This window comes from Apaloderma vittatum, unplaced genomic scaffold (assembly GCF_000703405.1).
Source record: "Apaloderma vittatum isolate BGI_N311 unplaced genomic scaffold, ASM70340v1 scaffold3150, whole genome shotgun sequence".
NCBI lineage: Eukaryota > Metazoa > Chordata > Aves > Trogoniformes > Trogonidae > Apaloderma > Apaloderma vittatum.
The window spans coordinates 15,926-35,615 of NW_009694848.1; the positions used below are offsets into that span (position 1 = coordinate 15,926).

Below are 19,690 nucleotides of genomic sequence, written 5' to 3' on the forward strand. Positions count from 1 at the left end.
GACAGGAAAAGGGGAAAAAAAAGTTTATTCCTCTAAAGCCCAGGACAAAGCTGCTAGGGTAAAAAAGATATCAGATGGAAATCATCTTTGGAAAATACCTCCAGACTACAATCTAAAGACTGTACAAATCAGGATATTCATTTAGGTGAGGCTGACTTGTGCATCAGCCTGAAGATGAATGGAAAAAAGAATATCAAAACTCTTTCCAAAACTGTATTATTAAAACATTAGCTTGATTGCAATTTTGCATCAAAATCAAAAAATTACTGATTTTCAAGGAATGAAATGCAACAGAACTCAAGTTCTACTGAAGTCCTAAAGAAATAATACACTTAATAAAAGATATCAGATGCTTTTCTAAAAATACGAAGGCCAAGAAACAACCCATTTCAGTTATAAAATCTCTATATCACCTACTTTTTGTCTTTTGTTAAAACAATGGTGAAACTCTCTTTCAGTGTTCTCACACTACAAAACCAGTTCTGACCCGTATCACCAATGCCTGACTGAACGGAATCCAACAAAACCAAAAAGAAGTTCTACAAGTGAATGTTTTCAGCAGGTAAATATTAAGTTGTTCAGCCTTGCTGAAACACAAAGTTTCTTATTTGGTGAATGTCTAAAAAAAAAAAAGTGCTTTGAAGATTCAGACAACTTTAGTCTTAGGAGAGAGGTAAGCAGCATTGGGATTTTTTTTCAGGATTCCAACATTAGAGTTAAATGTCCAAATTCTGCATCACTTATATTTTAACCTTTCAGTCCTTTTTCTGCATCTGACCCTTGCTCCCAAAGTCGCCAAGGTCTCAAGTCAACAATTTGTCCGCTACTGTTCATTTAAACGCCTGTTGCTCCTGGCAATGCTAATTTGACAGACACAGATTTCTTTAACAAAGAATGAACCCACAGGAAAATCCCCAAATCAGTCTAGACATTTTGCCTCGAAGGACTTGCCTGACCTATGCCAAAATATTACTAAACCACTACAGCTGACTCCACTTCCCTGCTACAGAGGATACTAAAATGCTTCACACATGTTTGAAGAAGAATCCCAGTAACGTCGCGCCCTTTCAAAAAGCACTTTAGAAGTCTACAAAATCCACATGGAATACACTCCCTATTATTTACATGCAGAAAAGACAATACTTTGTGCAAATACTTCTACAATGGGCCTAACAATAGCCAACTTCCTTTCTTACTCTGGCAAAATCTTCCCTGAACATTCTTAGGGGTTTGTTAGAACATGTTCATTTCGGGATTTCCTTTTCTTCTAGTGAGGACCATGCTGGACAGTTTGCGGAACATCTCATCTCAACCCCATCTGGGGACATCTTGCAAAGATTTTTTTGGGGAGTGGAAGAACATCTGCCTCCCAGAATTTAGCATCAAAGTATTTGCATGATTCCCCCCTGACATACTATTATTTTGTATCGTGTCACTGCTATGCTTATATATAGCATCTCTCTCCTATGCAGGCAGATGCTGTAGCATCTCATAAGTAAATCTGATTGCTTATTATCCAAAAAGTGGCTAATGTTGGCTATGAACAGATGTATTCATTCAGTACAGTTCCAGAAAGTACCAACCTCTACACAGTTTCTACACAGATTAGACAGAATTCCCAAAGTCTGTTCCACGTGGATATGTCTAAAGATATTACAGACATGCACCAGAGAAACATCTCTGAACATGTTGAAGCCCATCATCCTTCAATGAATACTCCTACTTACTGTTCCTATTTTTTATTCTTTTGGATTACAGCTTCATTGTTCTGATTATCTAAATATAAACTTCCATAATCTACAAAAGGTCTACTTCCAACAGATGATTAAACTAACGACATGCAATACAAACACTCCCTCAAAATGGTGTAAGCTTTTGCGGTATATTTTCCTAGGTATAGAAGAACTTGAAGCTACGTGTAAAACAACGTATAATGATAAGACTTTGCCATGCCATCCGTATGTGGAGGATTCTTGCAGAAGAGCCTTCTAATAGATCCAGCCCTTTCTTCAGCTGTGTCTAAGCTCTTCCCTCTTACAAGGTCCTTGGCTTCACCAGGCTGGTCATGCTGGTGAGCAATTTTACTGTATCCCATGCCAACAACTCTCTAACCATAGTCTCCTCGCTAGGCTTTTTGTTTATATCTCTGGCACAAAAACTACTCAAGATCTTCTACATACCACTTCTGCTTCCATGTTCAGTTGTTTCTCTGCCAGATCAGGAAAGCCAAAGCTTTTTAACTGTTCCTGCTGCCTTCTTTACTTTGGCAGATACATGTCAAACGCAGAATGCTTGGCTAAGTTTCGTATTTCAGCCTTTGTACATCGTGGCTGTATTACTCTGTACACTAACGCAACATGACACAACAAGACACTTGGTGTTAAAGACAAAAGATCTGAGATCTCCAAGCATTTCACAGTATGTCAGAAACAAGTATTGCAGAAATCAGTCTTGGCCTACTCTGATTAAAGGAAAAAGGTGGGCTACCTGATTTCCTGATACTCTAATTCCTTAAGAGATACTGCTCCAGGGGAACATTTGACTTCTAGTTAATGAAGTCTCCCCCTCACCCTCTTCCTCCCAGGCTTACAGGATCATACTTCACATTTGCTGCTATTTAATTTAAACAGCTGAACAGAAACATGAACAAGTCTGGTCTAAGGAATTCATCTATTATTTGCTATCTTTGGAAGGGGTGGATCTTCAATTAATGCTTAAACTTTTCTGATTTCCCTTAAGGTTGATAAGAATAGAAAAGAAATATGCACTTCCAAATACCAGGAATTTAATTCTTATTAACCTGGGGAAAAATAAAAAATCCAACTGGCTGTTTATGTCCCAGGTGGTTTAGAAGTGAAGTACATCATGGGTTCTGCTATTTTACACCCTTACCACAGGTTTTACTAGTTACTAGATACTTGTATTTTTCATTTTACAAAATATAACTTGCCCACTACTAATACTTACTGAAGGTTAGAGGTATCCTATGTAGGAAACAAGAACTCACAGATTAGGACATAGTAGAACTAAGACCACAGATGTAACATTGTATTTATCCCCTCAACACATCTATACGGCCTTTTAGCCAATACTCCAAGGAAAACTCCCAGTTAAGGTAAAGTCTTCTGCCTGCAAGAAGCCACACACATAAATACAGTTCCTTCTCCCGTCGCACTTGTTTGCATCTGTCACTTGTGTCAAGCATGCATGATACAAATAAAAGCTATTAAGTTCTAAATTTTTATAAATGAAAAAAATTGAAGGGTGTGAAAGCAGTGCTGTACACCATGAGGATATGAGCTGAAGAGGCACGTATACAAGCGACACAGTAACAATCACAGCCATATGTCAAGAGGCCTGCATAATTCTTTCTTCTCCCAACTTAGGACCATCCCAATGTCAAATTCCAAAATCCTACCACAAAGGGAAGGCATCAGAATATTTCACTGAAATAGGAGTAACCAACTGTTTATCCACGCTTCATATAATCAACTGAACACCGAGACTCGGAACAGAAACCATTAAGCAGCGTTACATACAGAGGTAAGGGCAGATACCTGCCCAAATCCCATTATGTCTATTCATTTATTATAGCCAAATGCTCTATCTAATGACAAATAAGTCAGAGTAGCGAGGCCTTTTAAGATCAAGACATCATTTTAGCTCCACTGGTTGTTGTGGGCTCTGAACAGTTGCTTAATTTCAATATTGACTTTAAAGGTTTTTAATCTGACTTAAGTTATATCCACTTGACAAGGGTCAAGAGGTACCCTTGAGTTAAAAGTAAAACATATAACAAGGTAACAGAAACTCTATAAAATTGGAAGGAGTACCCATTTCCTGGAAAGCAGTCTTCTGATCCTGCTGCATTGGAGGAAATATCATTTGAGGTAGAAGAATAGCGAAAAGCTTTCCCTTCACACCTCCCCTTACCCGCTGCATCACAAAAAGGCAGACACAAAGTACTGCCACTTCAACCACAAATGTTCTTGAACTGCTTGCATTCCCCCCAAAGAAACCAAAAATATGGGGCATTGGAATGTTTGGCAGTTTTTCTCTCTCAAGCATATATGCAGAAATATCAAGAAAAAGCTGCTTCCACTAACTGATGTTAAAAATGATGCTAAGTGAAAAATTCTGAAATTATTTTTAGGGAAATATTTTCATAAATATTTGCTATTTTTTTGAGTATGAATAAAAAAAAATATTCAAAACTAAACATCAGAAGACCTAGCAGTATCCAGTACCTCATCAACATTTTTTGGATTGGCTTTCCCATTTCAGATTTATTTACTTCTCTAAGAATGAAAAAGAAAAACCAAACAACCAACCCCTATTTTGTAGGCAGAAGTCCTTGGCTACCTTGCAATAGCAGACAAGAAAGATGAATTGATTTCCCCATCAGGATCATGAAATATTATGGAACTGTGAGGAGGACTGACCCAAAAACCAGAAGATTTCAAGCTAATACACTCAGCAGAAGAAGTGACAACAGGAAACCCTTTTGAAAACAGTATAATGTATATCTTCTCGAAGAACCCGTCTCTCACACACCACCAGAGAAAATTAGAAACACAGTGGAAATTATTTCACATTTCACAGCCTACTTCAGAGGTAATGGATGGAACACTTATCTCCGTTACTGGGTAACTGACCAAGCAGACTCTAATTTAATGTCACCTCCAGTCCAACCTCCCCTTTTTATTTTCTTGACAAAGTGGTTTTAATAAGGAAAACCCAAAGCCAGGAAAAACACATTAAAAAAATAAAAGTAATGGATGAAGCTTGGACTAGATGATCTTCAGAGGTCCCTTCCAACCCCTAACATTCTGTGATTCTGTGATTTTAAGCTTTGAAATGCTCTGTTAAAGGGGGCTTAAATATCAGATATGGAAGTGATGAAGAACGCTTGTTTAAATGAGCACTCAAAATCATTACAGAAAGATGGGAGTACACGTAAATTTTGACCAAGAATATTTAAAAGGTTTCAACAGCACTGTTATAAATGAGAATAGTTATGATGTCAGAAGTGTTGACTTTGCCACTGTTAAATCAGCAATATGCATCTGAACAATAAAGATCTGTTTGGAGAATAGGTATGTTCTACACACCAGAGAAAAGGTAAGGACAGAAACTAAATTGAGATCCAGCAGACAAAAATGAGATGCATCACAACGAAATGCATGCAAATAACCTGGCTGAATGTCCTCAAAATCCATACTGGATTTTTGGCAACAAATGTAAAGGGAATTCACTGTAGTGTATATATATATATTTAAGATAATATTGTAAACCAGTCCTTGGCAATTGTTGTATAGATTTCACTTATTTTTATGTACAATGATTTTTCCACAAATTATTACTATCGTTTTTTAATCAAGCAAGAAATGGAAAAAGTTTTTGAATGGAATTACTTTTGACTTGATACAAATCACAGAGTAGTATTTTTAGGTATTTTAAATAGTGCTCATAGCTTATTCCTTTCTAGTTCTAAATACAATCAAAACAGTTCTAAAATGAGAAGGAGCACGAGTCTTCTCTGCTCAGATTGGTGCCAGACAAGAAGAGCAAAAAAGACTAAAGATGGCAAACCTGTAAGGATCACAGAACTGACCTCGAATTGAATGTCGCAGCTCAGCGGTCAAGATACTCAGAGATCTTTACATTCATGAAAAAGAACTATTTGGAACTCAACTCTCTAAATTCACCTACTCACATTAGATGATGCACTTAGAGATGGAGTTTAAAAGCAGTATTCCACATTACCCACAGTGTAACTGGAAAGCTTATGTTATTTGAAGCAATAATTCAAATGGACAGTTTCTTTCTAAGGAATGCATGTTTGACTTGTTTTTTCCCCACACTGCTCTTGCATAAAGGTCACAACTGTATAAAATACACAGGAGCAACCCATGCCAAGTCAGCGAAAATTAATTCCATTCCCAGCTTTGTGAATGACTGGCAACATGAGCAACAAAATAGTTTTACCTTTTTTTTTATTCATCTCTACAGTGATACTTTAACTACTTCATCAGGCTGTGGGAACTAATGATGGGCATGTTATTATTTAGGAAGCCTCATAAACTGCATCCATTCCTACAAAAATCTGTCCTACAGTAGCATGACTAAGTTTTTCAGGACAACGATTAACTATCTTTTTTTATTTGTTTGTACAGTTCCCAGAACAATGGGGTCTTAATCCTTGACTTGGACAGCTAGGCACCATTGAAACATAAATAATTAGCAAACAATATGAGTTGAGAGGTTTAGCGAAGTGTTATCCTTCCCAGAGCTCCAAGGCACAGAACTTTTAAATGGCCAGAATTTAGCCAATGCAAAGGGAACTGGGGACAGGGAATCATAGCCTCGGTTGCTTGCTAACAACTTTGGTGGCTTGTTCTTGAAAGAGCAGGGTTACAAAAAAGACTGATGGAATGCATATGTGAGAAGAGAGCACTATTCAGAGGAGCACAGCAACTGCAAATAGAGTTGCCCTTTGAGTAAGGCATTTGGGGCAAAAGCTTTTTATGTATTTGCCAGCTTTACCGTATCTGGAAACTAAGAGCAAACACACTAGGAAAAAAACAGGGGTTTGCTTTGGGGTTGTTAGTTTTGGGGGTTTTTTTGGAGGACTAACACATCAACATGCAATTTGCCAAAAGAGAAACACATCAAGAAAGAAACAGTTGTATAATCAGCAGTAGCTGTTGTCCCTTGAGATGTGTTCTATGCACATATATGCTGCCTTTATCACGAGAATGCCCATCACATTCAAGCTGGACTCTCAGAAGTATCAGGCACCATCCACAGAGGTTATCACACACACCAAGAACATACCCCTGCTTCCCCATCAGAAATAACAAGGTTGGAGCTAGTCCAACCACTTGAGTAGCTCTTCATCCTGGCCAGCCCTTCATCTTCAGCATCTAAGAATAGCTTCAAGTATCCAACACGAAGGATATGACATGGAATTTGTGCCAACATTTCTAAGTAAAACAATTTCTGAACAATTAAGCAATTCTTTTCTTCATTGCCTGTCCATACATTTGTTCTGCAGTTGGTGACTTCTAAGCTATGTACTCTCGGAAGGTGGATATGAGTAATTTGGGCTTGTTTACTCCAGAAGTGAAAGACCAACAGAAGGCATGACTGCCAGCATTACTGGAGTGAAAAATAACTCCTTCCAAGCGACAAATGAAGAAACGTTTTGCTGCCAGTCAGTCTGGAAGATACCTGGAGGACAGGCAATTTCCACAAGGTGATGAATGAAAAGGAAGTAGAATGCTACGACGAAAGCCTGGAGTAGTTCCAGTAGACTCTGAATGCAGGGTGGGGCAAATGAAAGCAGTCTTCAAGAGGGATAAAAGCAAAAAAGTTATGGTCTAAAACACTACCCACAGTTTTTATTTTCTTAAATAAAGATGATGTCAAGCAATATATTAGGAAAAAAACCCCAGAGAATTACAACACAGACTAATTAAATACTATTTGCAGCCACTAATAGTATGTACAATACACACACAACATGAAACAAATTAAATGCTTATTTACTTAGAGGTATCAAGTTAATATTATCCCCCAGTGTTCTAGAACAGCCTGTATGTCATCATACTATACAATGCCACTATTATTCTATGCATCCAAAACTTTCATATTCTCAGTCAAAAATACATACTTAATATCTAACTTTAAACACATTAACATACTCATTTAAGTAATCTATTTAAAGCACAATAAAAATTAAAGCAAGACTGTCTTTCCAATAGGTTAGACCCCTCACCCCCTCTTGTATTCAGCCATTCAATACTTCAAAAACTTGAATAGATTAGAATGATAAAGCATTTTCATCAAAAGACTACAGAGAAGTAAAACACACAGTTTGATGTGATCCAAAATAGAAGCCGAATATCTGTTTTTGAAAGAAGAGAAATAAAGTTATCCTTTTTTGATTTACTAAAGTAAATGGAAAAAAGTCTTAGTCTCAAATTCCTACCTGTTGGTATGCTTCATAGATTGTATCAAACAAGAAAGCCTGAGGCATTTCACTCGCTCTGTACCTGGCACGTTCCAATGAGTGGTCTAAACAGCCATCTGCAGCAGAGGCAATAACAGTAGAAACTAGAGGACGAATTGCTCCTGCTGCCTGCGGAACAGAACACAGAGAGGCCTAAATGTTATCACTGTTACTGTATATCAGATAGCTGCAGTCAAAGAGTTTTAAAATAAATTTTCTACTTACTTACCTTTCATGTATCTCATAATGCATAGGTCAGACACTACTTAATCTGTATGCGACTTTTAAAAGAAATATAGTAACACAAGACTGTGTAAGTACACACTCGGTGTCAATTTACAAAAAAAACCTAAGTCCTTGATAAACAACAACTGCAAATACACGTAGAGGTGAGAGATGTTCATCTTTCAGACTTTCTTCTACACACATATTAAGTGGTTTCTGTGACAACAGTTCTAGGCCTAGCAGGAGACACACGTGAGAGGTCTTGACAATTCACAACGTCCTTTGCTGTCACAGATTTCAGTTTGGCTAAACTGCTCAGAAACGAGCAACTAGTAAAGTTGCAGAAAATTGAGCTTGTTCTTCCATATTGAATTCACCCTGTGAAATACTGAGCAACCACACTTACCAGTGAAGTCACTGGGAACACAGCATATACATCAGAAAGTATTCAATATCCAGCAGCCTCAGAACAGATATTTAAATGATTATATTTCAGTTTGAGTTTTACTTAGATTTCAAGCCAATTCATCATGTATTTTTGCTCTTTTCATCAATATACAACATTAAAGATCCAGGGCATCTCTGAAACAGAACTCTCCTAGCTGTTTTTAGTCATTTTTGACACCAGAAAGTTATGTGTCATTCATCAGTCACTTATCAAATGCCCATGTGAACTTTATATGGAGCTAAAGGCAACTGGGACAAAAGTTGTCCATACAGCAATGGCAGAACATTGCTTATTAAGTCACAGGGCAAAAAGCATGCTCACTAACCACTAAGAATGGCATCCCTACGCTATACTGTTTATTATCTGGGTTTAAGAATAATAAAAAAGAATAATTAAAGCTATTACAAGAATTTGTAATTATCCAACATCTTAAATCAGTGTATCCAGAAAACCACTCCCAGTGGTGAATTCTGACACTTTTCACTGCAGCCACAGAAGATCTCCTGAGGTCTAGTGAGCTTTTACACGGGAGAAAAAAAAGTAGGTCTCATCACATAAAATAAGAGCACTGTTAGTGTTGATCTCATTTACCTTCTGCTGGCAAATCCTGCCTTCATATGAGTCCTATCCATTCTTACAAGATTTCTGACCTCAGATAAGCACACAGTGGCAGAACGAGACACCAAAAGTGAGCCCAGAGTTGTTTTTTTTTCCTCTCGGAAGAGAAAGAACTAGTTGTCTTCCCTCCCCCTTTCACACTACTGAACAATAAAACGAAGAGGAATGCAGTCAGTGTGTTGAGCACTTTATGAGCTCTAAAATACAGCTTCTTAAGTTCATTCTTTTGCAGAATGAGGACAGAGATGTGAACCAATTTCTCATGCCCACAGGGTTTTGACATTCACGAGCTACCAGGGCAGGGAGAAGGTAGAGAAGAGAGTTAAAAGATACACATGACAAGAAATTTCTGAACCAGTTTCTCAAAACCTGAAAAGCACTTTTCCTTTCTAATACATGAGAAGAAATATCTGTGCAAAATGCCATATGAAGCAAAAGACCATCATCCAAAGGCAAAATGAGGTACAGAAAGATCAGCGAGAACTACAAAGATACAGAAGTGTCTGTTAGAGGATCTCAAGAGGTCATCTCGCCCATCCTTCTGCCCTAGGCAGGATCAATTTTACTTTTGTAACAGAAAAGACAAATTGACAAAACTAAAAACCACTATAATTTTAGCAATACATCAATGTATTAAATGCAGACTAAATTTAAAAGATATACTTTGAGAAAAAGCTGCTCAGAAGCAGAAGTAGAGAGAGTAAATTATCTCCAACTTTTCTCTCTTTTCTACGATTCCAACACGTAGATTATTACCTCTATATCCCAGCTGCTGGGCATTTGGTCTATGTTATTTTGTTCTACCATCATAATTTAATTGTTCACACAGGAAAAAAAATATAAAATTAGAAGGTCATGGGAAAAGAAACAGAACAGCACGCTAGCCACAGTTTTTCTGTAATTAGTTAGGTCTATTTGATTTTTTTTCTAAAACAGTTACCATTCCAGAAAATCAGTTAGCAAAAGAGGATTTCTTAGGCTGATCAAATATTTTATTATAGTTTTTAACAATCATGTCATGTCATGTTACATTTTAAGCATAAAACAGGCCAAGAGAATACAATGTGACTTGCGTAACCAAATCTCACAAGTGAAACACGTACTCCGAGGAACAAAAAAACCAAACTGCAATTCCAAATAAAACTGAAATACTCAAAACTGTATTCTTAAAAGAGCTCTGAAGCACATTGTTTTCTTGACATCTGGTTTACTGCACAATAAATATTCATGCATGTCTGTATCTGTATCTTTGTGACAATAGCGAACCACATCTCCTGCTCTGCTGAGGCCTAGTTCGTCCAGAAGATTCAGGAGGATCTAATTTCTAACAAATTCAAACATTTTTTAAAACCCCATCTAACTTCAAGTAAATGGAAGCTTCATGGCACCTAAAATTTAAAAAAAATGGCATTTTTCAAACTACAGCTTTGCTTTACATTACCCTAGAGCTGAGTCCAGTGTGGGAGGCTGAGAATTTTTTACCTGTCTTCCCTCCATTTCCATGAGAAATCACAATTTGGGTGCAATAAAATGTCTTTTGCAGCAAGTTCACTCAAATTATACCTGACACTGAAAACATGAAGATTTATGGCTCGTTTCTGACCACAAAAAGGAGAGAAATTCTAACTATGCATGCAGTAACAGGATAACAAGTAGTCATTGGATTTTTTTAAAAAATAAATTAAAAATCAGATTTTATTCCAAAACCAGGACACCTTAGTCCATGACTGCTCTGTGCTTTAAAAGCAGAATGCAGAGCTCTAGTATTTACTAAAGCCAGGAAGTTTCTACTGTGATGAGGAGCTGGATGCCCAAAAGCCAGGAATCCAGAAGCAAAGACTATTCCTGCCACGGTGCAGCACTGACTTAAAACCTTAAAATCCTGAGACAAGATACAGAAACTTGTTGCTTGCTTTGCTCAGTACTGATCCGCCTTCCTGCGGGACCTTTCTCTGTCCCAGCACACACATAGGCTCCCTCAACTACCTGAGCTGACCCAACCCAGGGCTAAGTTTTCCACCTCAGTGACAGAAGAACTGCGCTCATTCCTACGGCCACTTTCGGGCTGAGCAAAACTGGGATCAAGCAAAAGAAAATCGTCCTGTGTGTGCTTTGCCTTCTTATCACATGGGACAAGAGAATCGAGTCCCTGACACAGCAAACCCTGGCTCTGTGGTACTTCTGGTGACACCCTGCAGCCGGCACACACCGACACAGCTGCCAAACCCAAGCTGGCTGTGGCACATCTCGCCTCAGGTGCTCCTACCTCCAAAACTGGCTCATGGGTATCTTAGCATGTAAGAACAGAAGAACTGGGCTGCGAATTTTGTTCTCACATACAGGCCAAAGCGGGGCGCAGTTTAAGATGCGCGGCTCGATCTGCGTTATTGCCTTCTGGTTGGTACAAGCATCCTCCCTACTCAACACAAAGTTTTTTCTGAATTCCGCTCCTAGTAGTCTTGCAATGAACGGAACAGGGAACTTAAGTTAAAACTTAAAACTTTTTAGTTCTGAAACTTAGACATTAGGGCACGGCAGGGTCAATAATACAAAAAAATACTACTGTATCTAAAGGGGCACTTATACCCCTGACAGAGGGATGTAAGTGAAAAACAAAATCATCCAGCTTGTCTATGTCTATTCAGTTACAACACCAAATATTTTACTCTTTGCAAGGAATTTCCATGCTTTTCTGGTTATAAATCATTAAGAAATAACTATTTCTATATTAGGAAAAAGAGTATATACTGAGTCTCAAGTATCTGAGTTTTATTTGTTCTAATTTGAGAAGCTTTGACTTGCTATTTATGTTAGGAATGTACAGGTATTTGGCCCGGCTCTCAGGCAAGAGGTTCAGACATGAAGTTAAGAAGATAAATAAAACAAAGAAAAACTGTTCTTATTTAAACTGTAAGTACTTTTTCATGTCATATAGTTATAGCTCTGTTTTACCCTTTGAGTTAGTCTACCACAGAATCCATGAGTCTAAAAGCAAGTGCCTAGGTCTTATACTACTATTTCTTTACTCAGAGTACTCATCTTCCAAATTCTAACAATTTTGATCCAGATTTCAAGCAGATTTGCTTTCAAAAATCATACACAAAATGTTCCATACACCCTTCCCAAACGTGCAGTGCATAGTTAATGGATAGTTAAAATTAATTTTGTTAAATGTCCATCTTACAGCCTTCAAGTCACTCCAAAGACAGGCAAACACTAGTTGTGGTGAACCTGGCACATCCAGGAAATGCATAGACTTCTGTCCTCTGTTTCTGCATATTTTGTTAAATAAATTAGTTGAAGTATCAAAATATCTGGCGGCAAGAACAAGTTATCAAAGTAGCCAGAGTTGAAACAGAACAATGCTAAACAGATGCAAAGCTCAACAAGTTGAATTATATGGACTAGGGAGAAAAAAAACAAAAAACCATTGCAGTGGCACAAAATCCTTACAAAAAATACCACAACTACAATTCCTTTTGTTTTACAACAGCGTGGTAACAAGCTCCGACAACCACAGATTCTGCAGGCTGGCATACTAAAAAAAAAAAAAGTATTCTAAGTCTCTGGCACACCCCTGTCCCCAGTAGGCCCCAAGTACTAACACGGACCCACAAAGTTCACTTACACAGCCAGTTTGCAACCCTGAACTTGAAGTGAATGGGAATCACAGGCTAAAACTTCAGAGTCTAGTCCTAAATGAGCACGTTCCAATCCCCCTAGCATGACTCTTTCCTACTGGTTCGCTACATCAGCAATAGTCCTAACTGAGCACGTTCCAATCCCCCTCTTTCCTACTGGTTCGCTACATCAGCAATACTCTTCTTCTCCATTCATAGCCTCTATTTCCCCTGAAATTCTCTTTGCCTACACTTCCTATCTTCTCAGCTGTATAGCAGCAAAAACCAAATCTACCTTTTATATTTCAACCATCCTACCTGCGTTAGATTCACTATCTTAAAAATATTTAGAAATAAGCCTCATGTCAAACACCTACAAGCATAACTTGTATGTGTTTAAAAGAATATCCCTATTCTCATGTCTTTACATGTTTTCTCAATATTCATATTAATTTTAGTTCTTTAATCAGAGTTGTTTTCAACTCTGACAAGCAAATTAGCACGGAAGCAAGACTCCCAAGTACTTTAGTTACCCTGCATTAGAAAAACAACTTGTCTTGCATATATACAATAGAAATAGAAGTGTATCAGAAATACATTTTCATCACTTCAAAGTGATGACTTTGAAACTGTACGTTGGAGATTGTGAGGCTAGTCACACTTGGTAGGACAAATACATCCACCTTGGAATTCCATTCAAGTCAATTTTGTAGAGATGGATTTGGTAAATACATGAAAAATTTTATCTTGCTCTTCCACGAAGACAAGGATTGTGTTAACACACTACTCAACTACATAACAATAACAACTGATGTTAATTTAGACAAGCTAGGTATCTAACAGTTTACAACTGTCCTGGAATGGTTTTTATTAGCTGAAAGATTATTTATGTATTACCAAACACTACCATCTCCTAAGAATTTCAGTCTAAATTAGGTCTGGCTATGAACCAGCAAAAGAAGCTCAGAATAACTATGATTAATTTCTTCTCATTTTATTCCATTAAACTGTTTCCACATGTTACTACAGGGAAAGTATTCTTTTACAAAGATCAAACTACTTCTCATGAAGGGCATTCACAGCCAGCTACAGTATGAAAAGATACAGAAATAAACACAGTATCTGTGATGCCTTAAACAGGCAGGAACACGCACTTCTATTCAGACATCCGCACTCAAGCTAATTGTATCTATAGTAATCAACATGCTTCAGCCACATTCAGTAATTATCATTTAAGTTAGAAGAACTGTCTTTACCAAAGGATTTCATATTTCAAATTTATCAAATAGAATCTTCAAAGCAAAATTCGAAAACTCAATTATAAGATTAAAATATCTCACGTATTTAAGAGGATGTTCTTTTCAGATCTTTTATACTGTAAATCTGAAGTGGATAATCATAGAATCATAAAGGTTGGAAAGGACCTTAAGATCATCAAGTCCAACCTACAGCTCTACACCACCGTAACACTAAACCATCTCCTGAAGTGCCACATCTAATAAAACAAAGTCATATATAGAAATATATATCCCTTTATAAAATAAAGCCATTGGAGAATTTCTTCTAATGCACATTCAAGGTATTGCATTGAAATATTTCACTCTTTTTTCCCCTTTTCTGTAGTTTGTAACGAGCTGTTGTCTAGGGTTACTTTTCATCTTCTCTATAAGCAAAAGTTATAATCTACGAGAAGTTTTAGGATTCCGCTGCAGAGATGGAAGACTTCGAGTATTTCCTCCTCCAACCTACAGAAATTACGGCAAAACAATTCTATTTGGATGGAAAGGACTGGGGCATAGATGAAGTAACTACACAAACTACAAGCCACTACTCCTATACAGAAATCCAGCCGAGAGCTACAATTTGGCTGTATGTGCCAAGTTTTCTACATTTCGGTGTGAACATATTTTCAAACTCAAACTAGCCAAACTTCCAGACTGAACGGTTTCAAGCCTGCACGTAGTCCACAGAGTTCATAACCTCCCTCTGCACCCAGAACCCACCTACTGCACGGCAGCCGTCTGGCTGCACACAGGCTCACCTCAAACCAGTCACCATCTGCCCCCGCAACTCTTTAAGTTAATGTCAGGTCCAAAAGGCTCCTCTGGCGAACCAGCACCTCAGCTGTAAACTTCTCTTGAAGGACTAGATAAGGCAGGTAGGCAGGTCTACAGGACAGCCAGGATGAGTCAGGAAAAAGAGCAGCAGACCACAACAAAGGAGAGGTACTCACCCCGAAACACAAATTTGAGTCCTAGACATATCATACTTTCACCCACACTCACACGCAGACTCCACCACGTAGCATAGATGTAACTGGTGGGGCAGAGCTGTGGTGGGACAAGATTCCGTCTGTCTATTTCTTCTACCGACAAACAAGTATCATCTGCAACCTGGGCTGTGTAGCCATCAAGAGATTAAGACTGAAAGAAAAGACGTTGCCTTCTTTCTGCCAGGTATCTTCATTTTTTTAAACAATTAACTCTTTAATTATTTTATTTTTAATTCTGTTAGAAAAAAATATCCAAACTCATAGTCATTATGCACACAGCATCTTTCCCTGTCATTAGTGAGATACCCACTAAAATTTGTTCTATGTAGGCAGTATCACCAACCACTCCAATCCCAGCTATCTTGACATATTTGTACTGGCAGCTTTGAATTGCCCAAGGACAGCATTGGTTGAAATGTTAAACAAGCCTGGTGTAACACAGATATTAAACCTAATCATCAGCCAGACAAAAAGAAGGTTAATTAGAACAGATGTAAGGAGTTCTGAATGCTACGAAAGAAGGCTCATATGCTAAACTTCATCTCACTTCCTTAAGTCTGTTTACCCAGCTGGCTAGGAGCAACAGTTGAACTTGCTAAAATTGGGCACATGCTAATCTTGAACCAACACAAAGGAGGAAGAAGTTATAATTGTGTTTATTCCTAGCTGTAGGAGGGGGAATGTTTAATCAGAAATTTAATACCCACTTTGATCCAATGTTAATGAGCTGACACGATGTTGTACATTGAACTGACTTCAAAGACACAGGATGCCTTAAACAAATGCAATGTATATTTATAACACTGTTTAAGAAAAAGAAAACATTTCTTCTAATGAGGTCACCTTTATCAGAACATACTATCTGAGTAACTGGGGATAGTACATGTACATCAAGACATGTCAGCCCCAATTAGCCGTAGCAAAGTAAAGACGATTACTGGTAACAGAAATTGTTGCTCAAAACTTAAGACTGCACATGTTCTTTTTTACTTTACATCATTTCTGTTTGTAAAACATTTACCTCTAAGCATCAGTAAATGGCATTTTGATCTAATAATTAACATTCTAAATTCTAAATATTATTCTGCATAAAAAGTAAGATTTCTTTAAGAAAACTGAGAAGTTACCCCTTATCAAGACAGGACAACAGGAATATGTAACTGAAAATATATATATATATGACAAAGAGGAAGAAAGCAGAATCAGGCTTATCACAGGCTGCAAATTTTCAACACGCAGCACTGAAATTAAGCTCAAGAACCTACTGAAAGTGGAAAAGAAGCAAAACTCCGAAGGTACATATGCACTAAGAAAAAGCAAAGAGCCCTACTACGAACAACAACAATACAACTAATTTATGTGAATACTTCTTTTCCTATTAAAATTGGGGTTTTTTTAAAAAGCAGGTTGAGAATAAGTCTTAAGAATGTCATTTATGCTGCTCTCGTATAATGAATTACTGCCGTAAGTCAGATGAACTACTCTAAATACAATAAAGAACAAAATTACAAAAGTGAACAGATTAAACCAACATACACATTTTTACTTGTGTCATGCAAATTAGCGCATTCCTTATCTGCACATTCCTTGTGAGACATAAAAGAATAGTCAAAGAAGTTCATGTTTTCCATAAATACAATAGTACTGTATATTCAGTGAAATACATTTTAGCCACATAAGCTCTTATTAACTTAGTCAACCTATTCAGCTAATTTTTGTCGCAGTGCAATAATTGGTAACGTTTAACAACATGTTCTCACTGACTAAGGTTCTTTTTTCCTCTTGATGGGTATTTCTTAAGTATTTCAAAGTTTGTATACAGTCTGCATAACGGCTACCAAAAATCTATAGGAAGTATATGATCAAGACCACACAGCATCCCTTGCCCAAGTAGCAGTACATGCTGCTATAGTGCTTCAAGACTTTAAAATGTATTTAATTTTTAGTCGTCAACACCAGTTGCATATTAGACACAATTATGACAGAATCTATAGCGTGTTAAATTCAGCCTAACGAATTTAAACATTTCAAAGCAAGTAATGTAGCCAGTATGCTACCAGTCTTCACTATTTTTAGAAGTATTTTAAATTATATTTACAGCTTTAAATTTTGGCATTTATTCAACATAAGATGACAATAGGATGAGCTAGTAGCAGTTTCTTATTCTAAGTAGTATTATGCTGCAAATCTAGGTGGCAAAAATTAAACAGAATATTTGCTATAAAAATTAATGAACCATGAAAACATTTTTGCCTCTAAAATTAACAAGACTTATTTCAAGTGCATAGTATTATCTTGCAATAACAAGTAACGAAGCAGATCTTACAGTCAGCAAGCTATCTTTCACACCCTAATTACTGATTTACATTGCAAAAAGCTATCAGTGAGAATGCACTGAGGCACAAAGGATTTTGCATATTACAGTACGTTAACATTTGTATTCAGTCGAGTAGAAACCTCCAAGCTACTGCCACAGGAGTTACAGTTAAGAAGTTAAATTTTACCTCCAGAAAGTCTACATCATTTCGAAATCAATAATATTATGATGCGGAGGCTACTGATCCACAGCACAACATTAAACACATAATTTGCATCACATTATGAAGAAAGAAGGAAAAAAAAAAATCTTGAGGTGTTGTAGGAAAACTCTTGCACAATTTAATCAACCAGATGCAAAACTGCAGCATTTAATTAATAACTCAAGTCCTGAGCAACCAAAACCACAAGCATTATAGTTTGTGGTCCTGCAGTTCCCCAAGCAACTCTGCACCTGCTTATCAAATGCCTTTGCCTTCTAATTCACTCGGCTCCTTCTCTCCGAACTGCTCGTGTCCTCACCTTGCAGGAAACCGCGCACATGAGCTTCCTTCTCTCCTGAAGTCCATTAGATTCAAAATTTCAAGTCACTTCTTTATATGAGCTTCATCTAAGACCTTCTCTGTTACCAAGGGTCTTGTAAAGTGGATCATTAGACCTTACTACTCAAGTTCAGCCAAGCAGTGACTCTAAATCCATGTATGCATGAATTTGATACCTCATGAATTCTCTCCCACATGCTCCAATGCTTCTCAAAGCGTTTTATCTGTTATCACAACCCACTTACCTTCTTGGAAACCAGAGGATAAGCACAGAACCAGTCCAGCAAACGCTTCCAGCATACAAAACAGGCCAAGTTGGCTTCCAGAAGCTTCACCCAACCTGCAGAGCTGGTGGTGTCCTTGCCACAACCACACAGATCACAAACTCAGCCAAAATCAGCTGGTGGCATTTCTGGATGAACACTCATATTCCTTTTCAGTACAATATTTGGTGAAATAAGGGAAAAACTTAGGGAGGTGTGCGTGCCTGATGCTTAGCCAGAGAAATATGGCTAGGAACCTCTTCCAGATCTCACCATGTACAAGTGGCTAGAATGATCCAAGGCCTCTGTTCAGCTCCTCACACATGCTGGACAAGCTGAGATTTCCCTTAGGAACTATTCCCTGCTCCTTTGATCTGCTACGGGAAGGAGAAATTTGAGTGACTAAATAGACACATCATTGCTAAAGGCTGCTTCATTTCCCAAAGTCATAGTGTTTTCTCAGATGAAGCATGCAGATTTTAATTAGCCCGAATCAAGAGCAGTGTCATATAGGTAGTTTCTCTAAATTTAAAGGAGGTGCATTTTATAGACATTACATAAAAATGACTTCAGCAACCACTTAAGTACAGGAAGGTATGCTCAATATTTATTTCCAGGATAACTTACTCCTACCTAAAAAAAGTAATGTAAAAATTACTGTACGTATAGACATCCAGAAGCTAAAAACCATGGGATTAAGTCACCTTTTTAAAATTATTAAATACTAGTTGTATCAGGCACAGCTGGCTCTGTTAGTACAACACAGAAATGCTGCTAAGAAAAAAGGGAGATTATAATTTAAGTTTCTGTCTATTAACTATTTCAGTTGAGTTGCATCCTTCCTAACGAATGCAGTGAATCATCTAAATCCCTTACACTGAGCCTGGGAAATGACGGAATTGTTTCTCCCCTCACCAGTGCTTTCCCATCACCAAATACCGCATCTTGTTAAGCCAAAGACTTCAAGTATTTATTTGCTAACAATGCATTAGTTCTCCATTCAATACAGAAAACAATTAATGACCTGGCTGAGAATGTTATAACTTTCTATGGGACCAATAATGCCATAAACTATGGAAACATCAGCATGTTTCTCACAATTATCCATTACTACAGAGTTCAAAATGGAATAATGCATTGTATAACTATTTTCCATACAGCAGGAAAACTACATTTGATTTCTTCACGCATTCACCGAAGTTTCAGGGCTACGGAACAGATTCTGATCTTCACAATAATATAGCTCTTCAAATGTTGTTTTCTCCTACAGTTGCTATATAACCCCCCTACAATTCATCAAAATCTATTTTTGCATTGGCATAAGTCAGAATCTTCTAAACTAACAAACTCATTCTATCAGTGGAATAAAAAT

At 37.5% G+C, this 19,690-nt stretch overlaps 1 protein-coding gene across 1 annotated transcript in view; it reads right to left on the reverse strand.

The window, feature by feature from the left end:
- LOC104269396 (isoprenoid synthase domain-containing protein-like) overlaps positions 1-19,690 on the reverse strand; it is a gene marked incomplete at its 3' end in the record, with an annotated part of 40,271 nt that overhangs the window by 13,810 nt on the left and 6,771 nt on the right. The window contains exon 3 of the mRNA XM_009868932.1: positions 7,994-8,143. Within this exon, the coding sequence (XP_009867234.1) occupies positions 7,994-8,143 (150 nt within the window). The remainder of the gene's footprint in view (positions 1-7,993; positions 8,144-19,690) is intronic.